This window comes from Myxocyprinus asiaticus, chromosome 19 (assembly GCF_019703515.2).
Source record: "Myxocyprinus asiaticus isolate MX2 ecotype Aquarium Trade chromosome 19, UBuf_Myxa_2, whole genome shotgun sequence".
Classification (NCBI taxonomy): domain Eukaryota; kingdom Metazoa; phylum Chordata; class Actinopteri; order Cypriniformes; family Catostomidae; genus Myxocyprinus; species Myxocyprinus asiaticus.
Genome location: NC_059362.1, coordinates 11,511,514 through 11,535,142, shown reverse-complemented (window position 1 = coordinate 11,535,142; position 23,629 = coordinate 11,511,514). Strand labels below are relative to the sequence as shown.

At 37.9% G+C, this 23,629-nt stretch overlaps 1 protein-coding gene across 1 annotated transcript in view; it reads left to right on the top strand.

The window, feature by feature from the left end:
- The window catches only part of LOC127410209 (YLP motif-containing protein 1-like), a 41,092-nt gene extending 25,674 nt beyond the window's left edge, over nt 1-15,418 (top strand). The window contains 12 exon segments of the mRNA XM_051645354.1: nt 237-263; nt 266-390; nt 483-545; nt 970-1,089; nt 1,166-1,342; nt 3,702-3,785; nt 3,938-4,021; nt 4,210-4,290; nt 13,524-13,575; nt 14,028-14,149; nt 14,324-14,507; nt 15,040-15,418. Coding sequence (XP_051501314.1) covers nt 237-263; nt 266-390; nt 483-545; nt 970-1,089; nt 1,166-1,342; nt 3,702-3,785; nt 3,938-4,021; nt 4,210-4,290; nt 13,524-13,575; nt 14,028-14,149; nt 14,324-14,470 — 1,082 coding nt within the window. The 3' untranslated portion in view covers nt 14,471-14,507; nt 15,040-15,418.
- Nucleotides 15,419-23,629: the final 8,211 nt, after the last annotated feature.

Sequence of the window (23,629 nt, the reverse complement as noted above, 5' to 3'; positions counted from 1 at the left end):
AGTACTTTATAGAATAAAACAAAAATGTTTTATTCAGACATACCTATAAATAGTAAACACAGAGAAACTGATCATTTTGCAGTGGTCTTTTAATTTTTTCCAGAGCTGTATATAATGTATATTTATTTATTTATTTATAGTTTTCTATAAACTTCGGCCACATAATTACCAAAAACACAAAGTTGAGGTCTTTTAAAAGTTTAGACCTGTGTAAAAGACCTGTTATACTTACCTAGGTGATCGTAGGAGCTATCCAGATGAGCGCCCCCTCCACATGCATCACTGCCCCCTCCTACTCCTGTTGCCCCCCCACGGGTGGAAAAGAAACCAGAGACAAAGAATGCAGAGGACATCCTCAAACCCCCAGGACGAGCAACAAGACCTGACAGGGTATACCACCATTTCTTCTTCTTTCGATTATTATTCTGTTGTTATTATTATACTGTGCTTTTGAAGGTTACTCATTCTTTTTTCCTCTTTAGATTGTGGTCATTATGCGTGGATTACCGGGAAGTGGCAAAAGTCATGTTGCAAAACTTATTAGGGTAAAACTATTTCTTTCTACCTCCACATTTGCAGCTGAACTTGATGTTGATTTTTCAAAATGTAGTATTAAAGTACTTAGTCTTGAAGTCTTTAAGGCCAGAAACATAATTTATGCAAGTATGCAAAAGGAGACCTGAATTCTGGACAAATGGGTTTCATGCACTTATTCCTACTCTTGTGTTGCTCTGATAGCAACAAACCTCAAACCATTCAGTCTGAGTGCACCTTTAAGCTTATGTTCGCTGTAGTGCCATGTGCAGCAACGTTGAGAATGCACCACATACTTGCATTGTGTTATTATTACAATCTTAAACATTTTGGAGCAAAACAATATTTGCCTTCACATACTTGTCTAATGAATTCTATTTTGTATTTGCTGCTTTGTTATTTTTCCATTAAGTTATTTTGTCCTTGCTCATATAGGATAAAGAGGTTGAATGTGGTGGTGCACCACCTAGAGTTCTTGGTCTTGATGATTATTTCATGACTGAAGTGGAAAAAGTCGAGAAGGACCCTGATACTGGGAAGCGTGTCAAGAACAAGGTTTGAACATGTTCCATCATTTCAAATGAGCAACCTCAACTTGTTTTCTCCAGCTGATCATGCATATCTTCATCAGGTGCTTGAATATGAATATGAACCGGAGATGGAAGATACTTACCGAAGCAGCATGTTGAAAACATTCAAGAAAACTCTGGATGATGGATTTTTCCCCTTCATAATCCTGGATGCCATCAATGATAGAGTGAAGTACTTTGACCAGTTCTGGAGTGCTGCCAAGACAAAAGGGTTTGAGGTAAGCTGTTTGGAATTTACTTGTATTTAACTTAGACACTTATTGCAAGGCCAGTTAGAAGTTTTGAGCAACCTTCAATGTAAAGTGCCTTAGGACACAATGATAGAAGTATTGTGATGATGTTTTACTATATCTCATTGGTGGGTCACTCTCACTTGTGATTTAAAGGTGTAGCATGAAGCTTGTAATTTCTGCGCCACTATCATCAAATGGAATTGCAAAAATAATAGGGATGCACTAATCAGGGTTCATACAAAGTGCTTGAAGTACTTGAATTTGTCTTTTTCAAAGTTAAGTCCTGGAAAACCCTTAAATAACAATTTTTACCAAGAGGTGCTTAAAAAGTTCTTGAATTATAGAAAATCTTAATGCGTTGCTTAAATCATATAATAAATTAAATGTATTTATTTTTGGAAAAACACGATGACAGACCACTAGACCACTGCTGAAGCAGGCAGCGCATAGATGGCGCTGTCATGTGACATCTTTAGGCAGCGCTGTTCAGAATGGGCCAATCACAATCAAATGTTAAAAAATATTCTGTGGTGGATTTAACAAGTATGAATCCTTGCAACTATCAGCTTTAATTACAATTTACTCTCCAGAGTGAAAACATTATATGAGATGTAAAACTTTTTGAATGATTTGAATGCAGATCAATGGAGTTTTGTGAGCCTTGTGTAAAGAAAGCTTTGTGTTTCACAAAATAGGTTATTTCTGACAACATTTGTGTCAATATCAATATGTGTATATGTTGACAAAGTCATGTCCCTTAACTTTTTTTAGTCATGAAAATGCTTTCAAATAGTGATTTTTAAAAAAAAAAAATGTTTATATATATATATATATATAATTTTATAACCTAACCTTTAATGATATGAAATGGCTTGACTCTGTTTTGTTAATTTTTTTGAAAATATATTTGAAATTGTTAATTGCCTGAAAAAAATCCTTGTCCCCTTCATCTGGTACACCACTTCTATGACATGTAAAGTTATTTGTGTATTTATTTTGTACTTATTTTTAATAAAAGCATTAGTGCAAGGCTGAACAAGTGTTCAAAAAAGCAAAACAAAATTATTAATAATTACGGACCCAGTTATTCACTTTTGTTGGAAAGCGAAGTGCATTTTAAGGGAGCACACTACAACTGCACATCAATTTTGTCATGAATGAACCAAGAATTGTTACTGTGAGAATATGTAGTTAAAGATGCTCATTGTTGTACTTGTAATAAGTGGTGTTTTATAAAAATAAATTAACTGTATGGTTGAAATATTTGTATTTAAGATTAACAAAAATAATTTGTCCTTGAAAACAAAGAAAAATGTGCTTGAATATCCTTGAAAGTCCTTGAATTTAACTTTGAAGCATCTGTACGAACCCTGACAGATGTATCGGCTGCCAATATTTATCTGCCAATTATTGACCAAATTAAAACCATCTGCAAATCAGTTTTAAGCATGAAAATGCTGATATGAAAGAAAAAAAAAATGGTTTATTTATTATCAACACACTTTGTAAAAATTCTGTGAATTCAAATGCACAATCTGGAAATAATAATAATAACCACATAATGTAGAAGGGTTGTTACTCCTGAGAACATGTAATATTGAATTTTTAATAATTCTCGTTCTCACATTGAGGAAAAACCATTGTTACAGATGTGACAGTTGTGAAAGTGGTACTTACCTATGCATGATGAGGTAAAACCATCAAAAATGCTTTCAAACCAGCCAACTTTGACTTCTTAGAGATTGGTATGGTATCCATTAAGGCTACACGATTGATTGAGTTACAATTGAAATTGCAATGTGGTCTTGCGTGACTAATAACTAGTGCGGCATTTCCCAAAAGCATCGTAAGGTTAAGTTGATCGTAGAGGCCATTGGCACTAATGGTTTCTACGATCTACTTAGGCTTAAAATGCTTTTGGGAAACGCAGCCCATGGAAGCTTAAATATAGACTGCATTTAGCGATTCAGTCAGAGCTTCAGTCAGCATTGTGTAAGCAAGTGGCGCCCTCTAGCGGTGTGGACAGAATTATCCATTATACTACAAAAGAACTTATAAGGCTGTTTTGTTCATTTGGTAAATTTTATTTTTCCATGATGTGGTTGACATTTCTGTGGAATATTCTGTTATATTCATTACAAACATACTTAGCCTTTGCTTAATATCCCTGCATATTAGGCTGGGATAGGAGAATGTTGCCATAGAAAATTTACACATTTCAACAGCTATCTTTCTAGAATCTAGCTTTAGGCCACCACCATGCATACTTTTAGCTCTGCCGCACTGGAACTAGTTTTTTGGAACGAGTTTATTTTCTAACTTAGTGTTTTTTTTTTATTCTCAGGTGTACTTGGCTGAAATCACTGCTGATCATCAAACATGTGCAAAGAGAAACATACATGGGCGGACACTAAAGGATATTACAAAGGTATAACTTGAACAGCTGTTTTTTTTTTTTTTTTACTAGAAATTTTGTGCAGCTGTTATTCTTATGATTTATGCATATACAGATTATCACCACCAGAACTATTTTACCTTGTTGTTCATAAACCTAACTAATAATATACTGTTTGTTCACAGCTGGCCAATGGTTGGGAGTCTGCACCACCACATATGGTACGGCTAGATATCCGATCTCTACTGCAGGACGCTGCTATTGAAGATGTAAGTCTCTTGATAAAGACTCATGTAACTGTTATAATTATATGTGAATATTTTTGGTTCACTGACATGAACATTTATATCATCTCAAGGAGATGCCATGGGTGACATCACTTCCTGCACTTTGATTAAAGGAATTGTAAACTTGTGTTTTGCATCTTCTTGATAGTAATTAAATTGTTTTTTGATAGGTGGAGATGGAAGATTTCAACCCATCTGAGGAAGAACTGAAAGCTGAATTGAGAAAGGATGAGGAGGATGAGACAGATCTGGTAGGACCTCTCTTTTCATGCATGCTTCCTTTATCCAATAATTAAAACTGTGACTTTGTAGATACTTTAAACTTAAATTTTTACCCAATATTTCACCAAAAGAAGGTAAGTACACTTAAGTTTTAGAATTCTTTCTCAATCCAAGTGGACAAAAATGAAACTAAATGAAAATGAGGTAGTGGGGTGATTGGGTGTCATGCTCTAGTTAATCTTTTTCGTTAATGCACTTTGTACATGTTGGTGTCATTGCGAACGTCTTGATTTGTTATGTCTTACTCTCCATTAATATGGATCATTCAATTATTTAAGCAAATATACTGGCAACAGCACACTTAATGTTATCTAACTAGATGCAGTCCACACAATATCCCTCTGAAGTGCTTGAAAATTTATCTCATATTTCTGCTGTCTATGTGTACAGAATAATTGTGTCTGTTAGGGAGAATTGCCTCTCTCTACATTTATTCTCCCATGTCTTTATACCACATTTTTTACCTCATATTTGGTTCCACAGCCTTTTTGGTAACTATTAAATAAGTAAATAAGAGGTTGACCATTAGAAATCTGCACCTCTTTCACAATAGAATTGGTTGAAATGTGCATGTTACAGTGGGTCACATTTAGTACATATACAGTTGAAGTCAGAAGTTTACATACACTTAGGTTGAAGTCATTAAAACAAATTTTTTAGCCACTCCACATATTTAATATTAGCAGACTATAGTTTGGCAAGTCATTTAGGACATCTACTTTGTGCATAGCATGAGTAATTTTTCCAACAGTTGTTTACAGACAGATTGTTTCACTTTTAATTGACTATATCACAATTCCAGTGGGTCAGAAGTTTACATACAGTGCATCCGGAAAGTATTCACAGCGCTTCACTTTTTCCACATTTTGTTATGTTACAGCCTTATTCCAAAATGGATTAAATTCATTATTTTCCTCAAAATTCTACAAACAATACCCCATAATGACAACGTGAAAGAAGTGTGTTTGAAATCTTTGCAAATTTATTAAAAATAAAAAACGAAAACAAATCACATGTACATAAGTATTCACAGCCTTTGCCATGACACTCAAAATTGAGCTCAGGTGCATCCTGTTTCCACTGATCATCCTTGAGATGTTTCTACAACTTGATTGGAGTCCACCTGTGGTAAATTCAGTTGATTGGACAAGATTTGGAAAGGCACACACCTGTCTATATAAGGTCCCACAGTTAACAGTGCATGTCAGAGCACAAACCAAGCCATGAAGTCCAAGGAATTGTCTGTAGACCTCCGAGACAGGATTGTATCGAGGCACAGATCTGGGGAAGGGTACAGAAAAATTTCTGCAGCATTGAAGGTCCCAATGAGCACAGTGGCCTTCATCCCGTAAATGGAAGAAGTTTGGAACCACCAGGACTCTTCCTAGAGCTGGCCGCCCGGCCAAACTGAGCGATCGGGGGAGAAGGGCCTTAGTCGGGGAGGTGACCAAGAACCCGATGGTTACTCTGACAGAGCTCCAGCATTTCTCTGTGGAGAGAGGAGAACCTTCCAGAAGAACAACCATCTCTGCAGCACTCCACCAATCAGGCCTGTATGGTAGAGTGGCCAGACGGAAGCCACTCCTCAGTAAAAGGCCCATGACAGCCCACCTGGAGTTTGCCAAAAGGCACCTGAAGGACTCTCAGACCATGAGAAACAAAGATTGAACTCTTTGGCCTGAATGGCAAGCGTCATGTCTGGAGGAAACCAGGCACCGCTCATCACCTGGCCAATGCCATCCCTACAGTGAAGCATGGTGGTGGCAGCATACTGCTGTGGGGATGTTTTTCAGCCGCAGGAACTGGGAGACTAGTCAGGATCGAGGGAAAGATGAATGCAGCAATGTACAGAGACATCCTTGATGAAAACCTGCTCCAGAGTGCTCTGGACCTCAGACTGGGGTGAAGGTTCATCTTCCAACAGGACAACGACCCTAAGCACACAGCCAAGATAACAAAGGAGTGGCTACGGGACAACTCTGTGAATGTCCTTGAGTGGCCCAGCCAGAGCCCAGACTTGAACCCGATTGAACATCTCTGGAGAGATCTGAAAATGGCTGTGCACCGACGCTCCCCATCCAACCTGATGGAGCTTGAGAGGTCCTGCAAAGAAGAATGGGAAAAACTGCCCAAAAATAGGTGTGCCAAGCTTGTAGCATCATACTCAAAAAGACTTGAGGCTGTAATTGGTGCCAAAGGTGCTTCAACAAAGTATTGAGCAAAGGCTGTGAATACTTATGTACATGTGATTTGTTTTATTTTTATTTTTTTTTAAATTTATTTATTTATTTTTTAAAAAATTTGCAAAGATTTCAAACAAACTTCTTTCACGTTGTCATCATGGGGTATTGTTTGTAGAATTTTGAGGAAAATAATGAATTTATTCCATTTTGGAATAAGGCTGTAACATAACAAAATGTGGAAAAAGTGAAGCGCTGTGAATACTTTCCAGATGCACTGTACACTAAATTAACTGTACCTTTAAGCAGCTTGGAAAATTCCAGAAAATGATGTCAAGCCTTTATGCAATTAGCTTCTGATAGGAGGTGTACTAAATAGGAGGTGTACCTGTGGATGTATTTTAAGGCCTACCTTCAAACTTATGACCTCTTTGCTTGACATCATGGGAAAATCAAAAGAAAAAAATTGTGGACCTCCACAAGTCTGGTTCATCCTTGGGAGCGATTTCCAAATGCCTGAAGGTACCACGTTCATCGGTAAAATCTGTCACAGCTTAATTAAAACATTTTTGATCACTGATTGCATGCAGATGCAATGATGACATTACATACAAGAACACTTTCTGGCCAAGATGTTTTATATTTCTTTCTTCTGTAGTCTTACACTCTGTCTACACCAGGCACGAGCGGCTAGGCGCGATGCAACAAAAGCAAATCGCTCCCATTATAATCAATTATGCTGTCAACACTGGATGCGTCCATCACGTTGTGCCGACAGTAAACGTCTCATTTTATTTTGCACTGCATGCGCTGGTGCTACTCCTGCCAACAAGACATATAAACGGTTTAGAACATTCGCTTTGACACGTCCAGTGTAGACAGCCTCAGGATGCATTCAGCGCTTCAGTCAGCATTGTGTAAGCAAGTGGCACCCTCTAGCGGTCTAGACATCATTATCCATTATACCACAATAGAACTTAAAAAGGAGTTTTGTTCATTTGGTAACTTTTTTTTTCCATATTGAGGTTGACATTTCTGTGGAATTTCCCAACATTTGCATATTATGAATCTGTGATATTCTATTATAGACAGTACTAACTTGTAAAATGTGAGATCTGTTGTTTTGAACTGCAAAAATAAGAACGTCGCTCTTATCCGGTGTAGACAGTATGTTAGAGGCAATCAAAATTTTGAACAATTGAAAGATTGTGGTGTTGAAGAATAGCTGAACTGAAAAATGGCTTACCTGTTTTGTTTTTCCCATGAGAATTTATTTTATTTTTTTATTAAAATAGGCTTCTATAAATGTCTAAAATTATTGACTATTTTACACAGCATGCTTCATGGAACAACATAATTGCTAGTATAAGTGACAGATTCTTTCAATTTAAAACCAGTTAATGTAAAACAGATTGTTTTATTTTTATTTATTAATGCTCAACCATGGCCCACAATGTTTGCAACTTAAGCTTTTTGTGTCAAGTGAAGTCTTGCAGAAAAAAATGTATATTCACTGTGATTGTTACAATGCCAAAATTTCAGTATCGGTACCAATGAACCAGTGAAATTTCATGATTCTCGAATATAAATTTTGATACCACAGCAAAAATGTATACTAATACTAAAAAAACAAATTTGTTTTTAGTTCTCAAGTAATTATTCAAGACCATTAAACAGTCAGTTATAAAATAAGAAGGAAACAAATTACAAGCAATGGAACAACACTGTAAAACAGACTTTCTCATGTATCGTAAAGCTGAACATTTGGGAATTTAAAATATGTGCTAAGAAGTGGCAATTGCAGATTGTGTTTTGGAATGAAGCCAGATTAAAAAAAATTAAAAAAAGTTTTTTATTGTACCTGCCAAAGGCAGTAATTTTCCTGCTCCAAAGAATCCAACTTTAAACAGAGTTTTTGCATTTATTGTAATTCAATGATATTCAGGCCACGTCCACACGAACACATTTTCATTTGAAAACACACAAATTTTGCTAAGTTTTGGCCTTCCGTCCACAGTGAGACAGGTTTTTGGCAGTGAAAACCAAGCTTTTCGAAAGCGCTCTTCCAAGCTGATAAATTTGAAGAAAAAAAGAACAATTACACCACACTCTATTGTGTTATATGACTATATTTTTCTTTTTCTTTTTTGGGTGCGTTGATCCATTTGCCATTTGTAAAACAACGAAGAGATGATCAGCACTCCGATAAACTTCTGTTGTTTTAATTACATGACTTTACAAGGGACTGAAGATGGTTCGGCGCACAGGCCTTCCTCAATGTGTGAAACAATCATCATATTCACCCTCTTTTATACAAACAACATCTCAGTGGCATCATCACATGACTCCATTTTCAATCAAGATTAGAATCAATCAGTGCTTAAAAGATCACCAGGTGCTAACAATAATAGATACAATTAACTTACAGTGCAAGTCATCGACCCGGAAACATCTGAATACAATTTTACAAAGTCGCTATAAGACTCAATCAACACTAAACACAAGAATCACAAAATAAACATGATTTTATATAATCACTAAACAAGAACAATCAACCAAGTGTGAAAGATCCAAACATTGAAACATCAGATTTGCACCATCACAAATCAACATTAGTCTTCACAGTTTAAATTCCCATAGATGTCCAAACCAAAAAGCTTCACGTTTTAATAATTTGTTATTTAAATTAACTCCTTTATGAGACATTTGAACTTCCTCTATCCCTATGCATTCCAATTGTTTACTACTATGAACCATCTCATTAAAATGTCTTGCTACTGGAGATGTTATATCTTGACATCTAATGGTGACTTATGTTCATTTAATTCCAAGTTTTATTTGTCGTGATCATTTACACAAGGACATCTTAACATATCAATTACATTTTGAGTTGTACAGGTTATCAATGACTTGATCTTATAATATTTTTTTGTACAAGGACATACAAACTCTTTACATTTGATTCAGTTTTGGCCGGCAGTGTCATTTCTACATGGGGAACAGCCCTGTATAAATGTTGTTTCAGACTGTACTGTGAACAGCTTCATTGGGGTGTGCTTTTTTTTTTGTTTTTGCATGCGCAGTATGTGTTTTCATATGTTTCAATGTGTACTAGCAACCTTTGGAAAACATTTGAAAATGGCATTGTGGACAGAGAGCGTTATGAAAATGCCATTTTCAAGGTTACTGTGGACGTGGTCTAAATGTGATTATAACCATAAAGTTAGGCAAAGTATTTAAATATTCCTGAAATCCCTTGGGACATTTCAAGGTATTCTTCTGCTGGTCTCAACACGTGATCAGCCTGGTCAATACCTTTTGCAAATTCTTCCCTCTTTATTGGCATCAGCAGAAATTGTGTAAAGCAGTATGAAATGCTTTTTAAGTGCAAAGTATGTCAGTACCATTTTCAGTGCCCCTTATCTTGGACGGAGACACTAATTTAATGCATTGTAGATATTCACAGATATCTAATGAACACCTGGGATGTTAAGACACTTTTTCAGATCTTTGTAAAGCACTAGATCTCTAACAACCTGGCTGTTCATTCCCAGACCTCAGAGTTCTAATTCATATCTTCAAAAATCGCTTAGCTTGCAATGTTAGCAGCATCATGTTAAAGATAGGGATATTTTCTAATTGTTGATTGAATTTAGTATTTTTATACAGTTGAGCGACTGATGCTATTACAGGAATCCCGACTAAAAAAAATGACTACAGAGCCATTGACTCCTAAAACGAAACATTCTGGCACCAAATGGCTGTTTTTAGACGCTAGATAGAAAGCTGAAGAAAAGACAGCTAATAAAAAAATATATATATATATATTATTTCTTTATATACTTATGTATGTGTGTGTGTGTGTGTTAAGTGTTCGTCTTTTCTTACTGTCATGGGGTATCCCAGACACAGTGGCTACAAGAGACCAAATTGAATGAAATCCCAGATGCAGTTTATTGTGCTACCAAGTTTGGGTACACAGTGTGGGACTTTATATAAAAGCCCGAAATACACTGGGGACTCCTATTTTGAAATGTCTGTGCTCTCAGGTGCTTTCCTATATACACTATATTGCCAAAAGTATTCGCTCACCCATCCAAATAATTGAATTCAGGTGTTCCAATCACTTCCATGGCCACAGGTGTATAAAATGAAGCACCTAGGCATGCAGACTGCTTCTACAAACATTTGTGAAAGAATGGGCCGCTCTCAGGAGCTCAGTGAATTCCAGTGTGGTACTGTGATAGGATGCCATCTGTGCAACAAGTCCAGTTGTGAAATTTCCTCGCTACTAAATATTCCACAGTCAACTGTCAGTGGTATTATAACAAAGTGGAAGCGATTGGGAATGACAGCAACTCAACCACGAAGTGGTAGGCCACGTAAAATGACAGAGCGGGGTCAGCGGATGCTGAGGCGCATAGTGCGCAGAGGTCGCCAACTTTCTGCAGAGTCAATCGCTACAGACCTCCAAAGTTCATGTGGCCTTCAGATTAGCTCAAGAACAGTGCGTAGAGAGCTTCATGGAATGGGTTTCCATGGCCGAGCAGCTGCATCCAAGCCATATAACACCAAGTGCAATGCAAAGCGTCGGATGCGGTGGTGTAAAGCACGCCACCACTGGACTCTAGAGCAGTGGAGACGCGTTCTCTGGAGTGACGAATCACGCTTCTCCATCTGGCAATCTGATGGACGAGTCTGGGTTTGGCGGTTGCCAGGAGAACGGTACTTGTCTGACTGCATTGTGCCAACTGTGAAGTTTGGTTGAGGGGGATTATGGTGTGGGGTTGTTTTTCAGGAGCTGGGCTTGGCCCCTTAGTTCCAGTGAAAGGAACTCTGAATGCTTCAGCATACCAAGAGATTTTGGACAATTCCATGCTCCCAACTTTGTGGGAACAGTTTGGGGATGGCCCCTTCCTGTTCCAACATGACTGCGCACCAGTGCACAAAGCAAGGTCCATAAAGACATGGATGAGCGAGTTTGGAGTGGAAGAACTTGACTGGCCTGCACAGAGTCCTGACCTCAACCCGATAGAGCACCTTTGGGATGAATTAGAGCGAAGACTGCGAGCCAAGCCTTCTCGTCCAACATCAGTGTCTGACCTCACAAATGCGCTTCTGGAAGAATGGTCAAAAATTCCCATAAACACACTCCTAAACCTTGTGGAAAGCCTTCCCAGAAGAGTTGAAGCTGTTATAGCTGCAAAGGGTGGGCCGACATCATATTAAACCCTATGGATTAAGAATGGGATGTCACTTAAGTTCATATGCGTCTAAAGGCAGATGAGCGAATACTTTTGGCAATATAGTGTGTGTGTATATATATATATATATATATATATATATATATATATATATATAAAAAAGAAAAAAGAGTATGCACTCTTAAAACCATTTACAAATTACTATGAAATAAACACTACAAAGCGAGCATTTGCATTTGACAACAAAATGAGTAATTCATCAACGTTAGAGTATCAGTGATTCTGGTAGTCAGTTGTAAACTCACTGATAGCTAATTCACTGTATGATTTACAGAGATAGTGACTCTGATTTAAACTGCTAACCTGAGCTCCTCAGTTTAAACCAGTTTCATGAATCTTTTCGGCTGATTCATTAAAGCCTGTTTCGAAAGAGTCATTTGACCACAAATCGGGCATCATGGCTTGCACTGTGTTTGTTGAGTACAGGGAACTCATCTCAAGACAAAGGGTGTAAAGCAGCATAAGATACATTGTCACGGCATTTAATTCAATACCTCAAAAGTGCATATTAATGCAGACAAAGTGTTCACATCTGTCGCCAATGGCTAGATTTTAAATTGATTGTCACCTTATTTTTGGTCGCATTTGCTACCATTTTAGATGCAGTCTGGAGCCCTGTATTATATAACCTGTACAGTGATTTTGAACTCTCAAACATTACTTGCATTGATGTTCAAGTGTGTTTGGAGCATTCACAATCTTTTAATAGTGTGTATTTACAGCTTAAACTTAAGTATTGCAACCAATCAAGGTAAAAAGTGTGTGTTTATTTCTTGGCTTTGCATTTTCACGAAGTTATACATTTATTCTTTCAGGTTTAAAGTCACTATACTTGATAGGAAGCATGTGATTTATAGTTTGTTGTGGTCGAAAATTCTTTGACCAATAGAAAATACAATATAAAACTCTGTAATGGGAAATATACACATTAGATTCCCCTTTCCAGGAATTGGTTTATTAAATGGTCCCAAAAAAGTAATAAAATGAATGTAGCTGTAGCACTATAATTAGAAAGCATCCAATTAGAAAGTTGTTGACATTTATGTCAATAAAGTCGGTGAGCATTCTTTTAGGTCAGTGTTTCTCAATCCAAAATATCCAAAATGTGCACTGTTGGAGACCTCTAGGACCAGGATTAACAAACACTGCAGTTTCTTATTGTAAATTCTCTTAAATAATCATGTCAAACCTTTAAGCATCCCATTTATCTTTTGGTACAATTCATTATCTTGGATGCTTATGTCTGGTGGTAGTCTTTAGATCTAATTAAGAAGCTAGTTATATAAATAACCAATTTGAATAAGTGGACTCCTTGCCACTATTTCCTGTGTGTTCTACTCTTGGCTATTTTGTTTTATCCTCTAGTAGCATAGTAACAGATCTCTGCATCAAAAATATGTTGTGGCTTTGCGGTTTATAGTAAAACGAACGCATATGAATGAAGCAGTCAAGGATGTACGAGTTGCCCTCAAGTAGGGTATTAAAATCTGCATGCTGTTGCATTCTGTACCCAATAGAAATTCCCTTGTCGTATACAAGGACTGTTTATCAATCAGGTTTCTGTGAGCTCATTGTTGCCTTGATGTGATTTATTAATGATCTCTTTTCAAGCTATTCTCTTATCATCCAAAGCATCATCATTGCTTCCCAGCCCCTATTCTGTCCCTGTCTTCCGTCAGTCGCTCTTGTCACACTGTCTGTCCTTTCTGTCCCTCATCACCTGAGGATTAACAGCCGGAGTGTCTCTCTGTAATACAGGGATACCTTCCGAAAAGCAAATGGGAGATGGACACTTCAGAAGCAAAACTCGGTAGGTATTTCTTTCTTATGGTATTTTTACTCAAATTTGGTTTTGTTTTTTAAAGATACTTTTCCGCAAAATATTTACAGCCATTTTTATTTCACCTGCACATTTTTATTGGCTTTATATTTGTTCTCACCCATATCATTTTTTTCTCCATGGAAAAAGGTCAAAAATGAGTTATGTTGTAATGTTTTCTGTGGAATACACAAAAATAAATGTTTGAAGAATATTTGTTGCCTTAAACAGCTTAATATCAGTGAACTTTGTGTGCATTATACACAGCTCATTGGACACCTATCTATCGCAACGGAAAATAAACTATAACCAATGCTTAGTCAGATTAGTACGTAGATTACCAGGGATTAGCAGATTTGACAAGGTAGTAAGCTGTAAATGGTAGTAAGCATACCTCTGATGGGGAACTGGTGATGACTCGAGATGCTGTTTTGTCCTTCCAGACAAACTGGACGGTTTGGCAGGTGGAGGCAAGAGAAAGCGCAACACTATGTCCGGCATGGAGGACTTTCTTCAGCTGCCCGATGACTATGCCAGTCGAATGTCTGAACCTGGCAAAAAGAGGGTAATGTTCTGCACTGCACAATATTGTTTTCTACGTGAAAGAATTAAATTGTTGATCTGTATTTTTATTTTGCTGTACTATAATCCCAGTTGGTGACTGGGGGGGGGGGGGTAGGTGTAGTGTGCATACTACAAAGAAAAATGTTGCACTCATCATAACTTACTGATATTCCAGGTGCGCTGGGCTGATCTGGAGGAGCAGAAGGACGCAGATAGAAAGCGCGCGATTGGTTTTGTAGTCGGTCAAACCGACTGGGAGAAAATCACAGACGAGAGCGGCCAGATTGCTCAGAGAGCTCTCAACCGCACAAAGTATTTTTAGGAGATTTTGAAAAGACGTTGTTTGTACAGCATTTAAGGTGAGTTTCTAGTTTCTTAATTTTGTGTGTAGCCAAAGTCAGTGAAGACTATTACAGATATTCTTTATATGGATAGACAAATACATTGACAGTGTACTTTCCTATGAGTAGTCTGCAAAATGGTAGAACATGATTTGAAACGGCATGCTCATGAGCAGAGACCTGAAATTCTGCATGAGTTGGAGAACATTGTGTAACTCGTGCCATTATGTGTGCAGAAACAAAACACAGCTATTGCAGTTATTTTCGTAAGCAAAAAAGCTGCTCAATTATGTACAGTATTAGTAACTAACAATTTTCTTTTTTTTTTTTTTTTTTTTTTTTACAAGATTTATTGATCTTGTTTATGTTAATGTGAACTGTTGTTCATTGCTAGTTCACAATGCAGTACCTAAAAACTATTTTGTACATTTTAGACTGTTCTTATACAAGGTGTGAAGATGAAGCTTCTTTTATCTGTTCAAATACTTAAACGTTTTAAACAAAATAATTCTCACTTCATGTCTTTCAACCAGTCTTTTTCTTGTTTCAGGTCACCAGTCCATGAAATTCTTGATGTCTAAACTGTACTGAGTGCTGAACAAACAGCTTTGTCCCTTATGCTCGGATACAGAAGCATAGTGAAGATCTACTCTATACTACATGTAATGGCCTTGGTGTAATACCTTGGAAAGCCCTTTTTGTTTTATTCTCAGTCTTATTTTAATAGGTTAAGCATTGTGTGAAGTTTTGTGACAGTGATACATTTGCTTGTAGGTGATATCCTTACTTTTTGGTGTTTCTTTTTTTTTTTTAAACATTTTTATTCCATAGATCTGATGTATTCAGCTCTAAACTGTAATGTAGTTTACATAAACATATACACACTTAATAAAGGTTACAAAAAAGCCTCATAAAAAACCTTTATACAATTACCCTTTCAGTCTTTATTTATGTTGCTATTACAAAACTCTGTCTGTCTCTGTCTCTGTCTCTCTCTCTCTCTCTTGAATTGTGAAGCTTCTCTCTCGGCTGTATTTTAAACATTGATGCAAGATACCTTACCAATAAGCTTGACTTATTGAGCGGTTTGCTGGCTTCTCATGTGGATAAGAATGTTGATTGACAGGTCTGCTCCTGCTGTTGTGTTATTGGCATGCTGTCATTTGGTTAGCCACATAGGTTGCCAGGAAACATTTACAGGGATTTTGCACTAAAGACTGGTTTTGGCTTGGCCAAGCTCTGTATTAGAGCCTTCTATAATCGTTATGGATTCATACATTTGTATTTGTATATATTGTAATATGCTACGTATGTGGGCCCGAGAGGTTTCATGCCAAAAAATTGCAATGTTCAAACATGAGCATTGTTTTTAACACAAAGACATAATCTGACGTTGTCACAAATAGAGATGCAATACATTTAGTGTTAATACTCTGGTACATAAAATATAAGCTTTGTTATTAGTGAGTTAATTTCTACAGTAACAGTGATGCTGATTCTAGTAGTATTGTATTTTCTACTTAGTCGAATGTCCATCACTTTGGCGGAATGTCTTTTTAATGCATTTACAGAGACTTTATTATCATTATTTGTGCTGATACAATTTGTTGCAAAAACATAGTTGGGTCTTTTAATGAATGCACACTGGGTATTAGTACACTTGTCAAGTGGTACACCCAACATTGATGTTCATTAAATCCTCATCTTTTATAAAATTACAACAGATAATTATTGTGAAATAAAAACGAACAATATGATGCTAAAGGTAAGTGCAAGAAGACTGCTGCTCAATCAGTGATAAATATACATTGTGAATCTAACATACATGGATGAGCCAAAACATTGACCACTCACACGTGAAGCGAATAATGTTGAATATCTCCTAACTAGGCCACATGTCAAGGTCTGGGTAGATTAGATGGTAAATGAACAATCAGTTCATGTAGTTAACATGTTGAATTCAGGAGTAAAGACCTGAGCGAATTTGACAAATTGTTCTGGCCAGAAGACTGGGCCAGAGCATCTCTGAAACGGCAAGGATTGCGGGGTGCTCCCAGTCAGCAGTGGTGAGCACAAACCAACAGTGGTCTGAGGAGGGAATAAACACAAAACGGCTGCAGGATGTTGGGCGCCCAAGGCTCATCGATGCGCAAGGGCAACAAAGGCTGTCCCCTCTTGTCCGAACCGACAGAAGGACTGCTGTGGCACATGTCACAGAAAATGTTAATGACGGATACGGGAGGAATGTGTCCCAACAAACAGCGCATCGCATCTTGCTGCATATGGCGCTGCGTAGCCGCAGACCGGTTAGAGTGCCCATGATGACCCCTGTCCACCATCGAAAGCGCCTACAATGGACATGCGAGTGTCAGAACTGGACCTTGGAGCCGTGAAAGAAGGTCGCCTGGTCTGATGAGTCCCATTTTCTTTTACATCATGTGGATGGCCATGTACATGTGCACCATTTACCTGGAGAAGTGATGGCACCAGGATGCACTATGGGAAGACGACAAGCCAGTGGAGGGAGTGTGATGTTCTGGGCAATGTTCTGCTGGGAACGTTCATGTGGACATCAATTTGACACGTGTCACCTACCTAAACATCGTTGCAGACCAGGTACACTCCTTCATGGCAATGGTATTCCCTGATGGCAGTTGCCTCTCTCAGCAGAATAATGCCCTGCCTTGCACACGTTGTTTGGGAATGGTTTGAGGAACATTGAGCATTTGAGTTCAAGGTGTTACCCTGGCCTCCAAATTCCCCAGATCTCAATTTGATTGAGCATCTGTGGTATGTGCTGGACCAACAAGTCTGATCCACAGCGTCTCCACCTCGCAACTTACAGGACTTGAAGGATGTACTGCTAATGTCTTGGTGCCAGATACCACAGGACTCCTTCAGGGGCCTTGTAGAGTCCACAAGTCCTGTTTTGGCAGCACGTGCAGGACCAACAGCATATTAGGCAGGTAGTCATAATGTTTTGGCTCATCCTTGTATCCAGTTATTGTTTGATAAGGACTTATTAGGTGCATCTATAATTCCGTTATAGTATGTTACATTTGCAATTAACAATTTCAGTGCCGTTTCCATTTGTGTCTATGAAAAAAAAAGTTATGTCATCATCTACTCACTCTCATGTTGCTCCAAACTCATCATTTCCTTTTGTGCAATACAAGATGATTTTAAGTAACACATTTCAGTTAATTGCAGACATAGCTCATACTGTATGGCTGTAAAATATATATATATATATATATATATATATATATATATAGGCGCTTGACATTCGCTGGAAAAGAGTAGCCTGGACATTCTGCTTAATAGCTCCTTTTGTGTTGCATGGAAAGTATAAAAGCAATGCAAGGAATAAACGTGGGGTTGACAGAATAAAGGTTTTCAGTTTTGGGTGAACTATTCATTTAATGCATAAAGATGGTTCAACTGCTCCCTCTAGAGGGACACTACACATTTTGTATATCTCCCTTTTCTGACACACCCAATTCAGGTCTTGGAGTCTCCACTGATGAGTTGAATAAGGTGTGTTTGATTAGGGAGATATCCAAAATGTGTAGTGTTATTTTCTAGCAAATATATACAACACAAACCTATCAGTATTATATGGATTACCTCCATGGCGTCTGACATTTTCAGAGCTATACCCTTTCAGAATCATTCCAGTGCACTGAAACGTTCGCTCCTTAGAAATGTCCTGAATACACCATAAAAACTTTTGAGCATTGCTGCTCCCTATGGTACACACTACAAAGTTTCAGGAGTGACAGCTGCATTTAAATGCTGGAGTGAATCTCTAAATTTTCATTCCACGTGTATATGGAATACAGGAGTCAACGACTGACAAGAATTACCCATAGCAATGTTGCAGCGTCTCACACCTGTGAACAAGAAACAAGAATGCCAACAGTTTAACCCATTTTGTGCTCATTATTTTTGAGTAAAGAGATTAACGTCTGGCAGTGTTTAGTTAGCTGCCATCAACAGAATCACTGTGTTTTGTTTATGTGCCTTTAAGTGGTTGCTGTTAAAGAGCAAGATTTTTGGCCTGTAATGTTCCGGGTTGGTTGTCACTACCTGAATTTTTCGTGAGTTAATTAGGTTGTATAATGTGGTTGTCACTCCCGTAATTTACCAAAGTGTGTGTGTACAAAACAGGATTAAGCACTAAAAGGTGAACTGACAACCGTATTTAGCTTCAGTGTGTACTTGGCCTGTGTTTCTTTAGCGGAAATATCATCATGTCTTCTGAAGTTTCTCAAGTCTTTAGAGGATGAGCGCAAGTGTAAATGTATGAAGACAAAGCCTTGATTTCTCTTTAAAGGAGACTGTGTTTGTAATTATCTTTTATCCCTAATATGCATGAATGGGAAACAAGAGATTAACAAAACACCCCCTTTATTATAGATTCATTTATGTGTATTCTCTTTCATAATGGTACTGTATTTTTGACAAATATAACGAAGATGCACAATGACATGTTATACAGCTATGTTGACATAGCAACTATGGAAAAATGCCAGTCATGTTGCAGGTAATTAAGTCATCAGTGACAGGAGAACTGTGTGAACATTATTTTAAAAGACTGCAATTGATGGAGTGACATTACCTTAAATGTGTTTATTTGTACCTTCAGGGTTTGCCATAAAAAGCAAGGAGATCTATAATACCGGAAGAAAGCTAGGTTAGCATTTCTGTTCATCTCAATGTCTGTCGCATGCAGCCCCGAATGTACGTCATTTTAAAGTTTTAAATGTGTCCCTAATCTAACACCTGATTCAACTCATCTCATTAGTAGAGTGCTCCAAAAACTGAAATGGGTGTGTCAGATAAAGGAGACATACAAAATGTATACATTGGTGGGCCCTAGAACACTTTTGAAAATCCCTTGACAATCAACCTTTTCCTGAATGTGCAAGTATTTCCCCGATTCATTCCGGTAGCCTGTGTTCATTTTACGATCTCTAAAGTTTTGACTTGCATCAGTATATGTAAGTTTAAGGAGTGGGTAGATAACATGAAGCTATGGCCTGAGGTTAGTTACATTGATATCAACTACTTCGAGTTATGTCAGCCAACAACTGCACAATTTGAGCCTGAACTTATTTTTACTCCAACAAACACTTCTGCAACCCTGCATCCTCATATGAGGACTTCGAATTTTGGCTTCCCTGTTTCCTATACATAATTTAAATTCATTTAAACCCAGTGTCCTCAAGTCATGAGACTCTAGGTTTTCATTTATAGTCCCGTGAAGTGCCTTGACAAGCGCAGTTTTCTTTGGCCTGTTGATGTTTCCTACTAAGACATGAAGCTGGGACAGGACCAATAGGCTTCAGCTTACATCACAACTCCTGGCAGAGCCACATATATTCCCCTGCTGCTTCTCATGCCAAAGCCGAAGTTCAGCCGGAGAAACTAAGAAGTGTTTTCAATACAGAGTCCGACCCCTCTGACTTGAGAACGAACGATGACCACGTTACAACATAACCATAGCGGATTTTTCTTGTGACGAAGCTGGAGCCATTGTACAAGTTCAATGCTCATGAATGAGAAACAAGCAAGTAGAAGATCACGTATCAATGTTTTGAATCACAATACACTAAACAAAGAATAAAGAACATTTACTCATGCTGTACATCCCAAGAAACCTCTGAAAAATGGCTGCGTTCAAAATATATTCTATCATCATATTCTATCGTATGTTTGTAGCGTCGCTCTCCTGTGGGGACCACGTATCTAAAACGTACACTTTTCATGATCTCAGAAAAACAGCTCTTTCCACACATCCAACTCCCGTGTGCACGCTCCATTCTGAAGTGATCATCCTTGTGCCCTTTTCCCTTCAAATACAGTTGCCCTCCACTCTGAGAGCTTCAGAAGGCTGAATGGTGAAAACAGTGTTTTGGAACTTAAGTGATTCTTATTGGAAATTCTGTTTGGAATGACCCTACATCATGGATTGTGCTCCCTTCGAAGTGCCCTGCGAAGGTATCATCAGCGCAGGTGAGAACAGAGCCACGTGCGCTGATCAGATTTATTGGGGAAGCTAGGTTCTCATTCTAGAAAACATTTGATTGGACAAAATTAATGCAGTAAGTTGAGTCATACATTTTTCTGGGTCTGTTTTGCTGAAAGAGATATTTTCTGGAAAATAATTTTGTCAACGTTAAGAATTTCGCTAACATATAGATGTCCTGAAAGCTAATAGACATAGACTAAGAACAACAAAACTTTTATTTATTTTTTATGGGTTCCTTAAGGGATTAATTATCAAAGCCTGAAGGCACATGACGAAGCAAGATGGTGGCAATTTCATTAAAATACTTCTATGGGGTCCTGTCTAGAAGGTACCCTCCCTGTAACCTAAGTTTTGTGAGAGCCGTATGTGACATTCACACACTGTTTGTGTTTATTTTGAGTACTACAGAAACCCTAAACCTACCCCTGAACCTAACCTTAACCTTCCACTAAATTTAACCCTAAACCTAACCTTAGTAACAGCAAATGAGACTCTCAGGAGACATAAGGCTGAAACATACTCTACGCAAGTACATGAAAGCAGATGCTAGCCTTGGATGCCACATTGCCAACGCATAGTCAGGTTGAAGATGTTTAAAGTGCGTTTTTGCGTTAACGTGTGAACAAACATCAGTACTCAAGGGGGCGATATAGTTACATTCAAATGTCTGTGCCATTAAATTGGGTGTGTTTTTATTCAGGTAAGTTGTTGTAAATATATTGGCTTTAACTTACGACACATTGGGTTAAAATGGTTGTTCTCTGTCTGGATTTCTGTCTTCTCCTAAAGGGGCGGTCACACTACATTTTGCACTCCATTCAGATGCATCCGAATGCTGCAGACCGTAAATGCAAGCTCTGTTGCAGAAATTCCGTACTACGCTGAGTACCAAAGTTGAAGCTTGGTGAACTCTGAACTGTGAATTCGTATGACGAGAAGACACGTGTCCAACAGAAGATCTAAATGTCACACGCGGACCTCTTTGCTCAATACAAAGAATTCATAGTTTAAAGCTGCATGTTTTATTGTTGCAGGAAAGTGAGTAGACAATATTTTTTAACATTTGTAATATAATATTATTTGTTATTTGTGATGTATTATTTACTTACACCAGGAGTCCTCCCGCATGACATCATATCCTGTTGTTGTAGGGGAAAAACATTGCGTGTTCAAAGCCTAGTGTGACCGCCACTTTATGGAGACCAGAACCAGAAAACAGTGCGACAGCAATCAGAATCGTCATGGAACAACCCAGTGGTTGAGCAAGAAAACTGTGGATACTATAACGCAATATTTGCAATTTATGTTGCTTGAAAATATTATTTAGTCAGAATACATGGCTACTTTTGAATCACTGTAAATGGACAAAGATCATTTTTGGCAACTTTTTGTGTAGTTACGGCATGTACCAGCAACTTTCAAATGCTAATCAGCCCAACCTTGACCCTAGTATGTTCATTCGCAGCCTCTCCTTTTATTCTGTTGTTATAATTTAAGTATAGCTGAACCCAAGAACCACTTGTTTATGCAGTCACCATGAATAACAAAGCTGTTTGCGATATGGCTTTGTACTTGCTGAACAAATAGTTTGAATCGGATCGAAACAGGACAAGGGTGTGTCAGTTTTTCAGTGTCAAAAGCTCAATGTTCACGGCCATGGGTGCCACACTGAGTGTTAGCAATAATTTCAAAGGTGTCAGAAGTTGTCTTTCAGTTGGCAAGGCAATAAACTCAGCATGAGTTGAGTTTCTGTGGCTGTTAATGTCTACCCAATGAGAGAAGCAGCCACGCACACAGACTCCCTCTGAGTTTTGAATGACCATGTACATGAAGCTTCCTACTGAAATTATACACTTGAGATTGTCTTTGCATAAAGGTGTGCTGTTGCACTCGACTGCATATAAGGAGAAGGTGGAAGAGAAATGAAACCGCACACACACTTTGGTTGTCATGTGTATCTTCAACCTGCCAGGTTTGATCATGAATGAAGTTTCAAAGTTTTAGGGCAGTCTGGGCATGCCCGAGACTTTGAGAGACACTGACCTAGAGCATAACATGGCATGACTAAGATGCACTGGCCTCTTGTTTCCAAGCTATAAAGACAAAGGGGATGTTGCATTTAAAAAGAGCTAAACTAGTTTTCACACTGCTATTGCAGATCTAGGTGTGTGTGTGTGTGTGTGTGAGAGAGAGAGAGAGAGAGAGAGAACCTTTAATTTTTAAGTTAATTACTTGTACCTTAGTTATATTTATTAGTCACTAATGTTTTTTTGTTGTTTTTTTTAAGGATGTTATTTTATTCACCAAAGTTGCATTAAAGTGATGATCAAAATTACAGTAAAGCAGGGTTCCCACTCGTCCTGGAAAACCTGGATTTTCTTTTTTTTTTTTTTTTGTATGTACAAAAACATGGTAATGATCGGGACTCTGTGAAACAACATAAGCAGTTCACTGTTATGAAAGAAGCTCTGTCACGTACATTTTCTTCTCATCTGCTGTCTTCTCTGCTTTGCTCAGAGGAAATAGTTGAAGTATTGATATAATGCAAAATATGATTTGTTCGTTCCAACATTGCTGTAGTTTTAACTACAAAAACATCTGAGTTGTAAACTTGAGACAATGACAGTGGTCCACATTTTTATTTTATTTTTATGAATTCACCCCGAGGTGGTATTATGGTGTTGCGGCCTTTACACCACAGGATGTGAAATTATTTTTAATAATGCAACAATTGGAGCCCGCTTATACTGCATTTACCACAAAACCCAATGATTTCCGCGATGCGTAAAACACGGATGGGATCACGGAATCCCATCATAAAATGGCATTAGCTACAAAACGCGGAATGTCTTTGGTACAAAAATGAACATTTGAATGCACATGTAATCAAATTAAAGTCGCAATATTTCCTAGTGTGATCATTAAGCCATGAAGGGCAGTGATTAAATTAAGTAAATAATCTGCAGGTTCTGCGTGCTTCAAAATGAATATGTGAATATGTCCGCTTTGACACTGAAAACACTGCATGATCATCGTGCTCTGTTTTTTGAAGATGACAAAGAGCAGAGCGCTCTAAAGTGCACAGCACATACAGACTATCTATTTA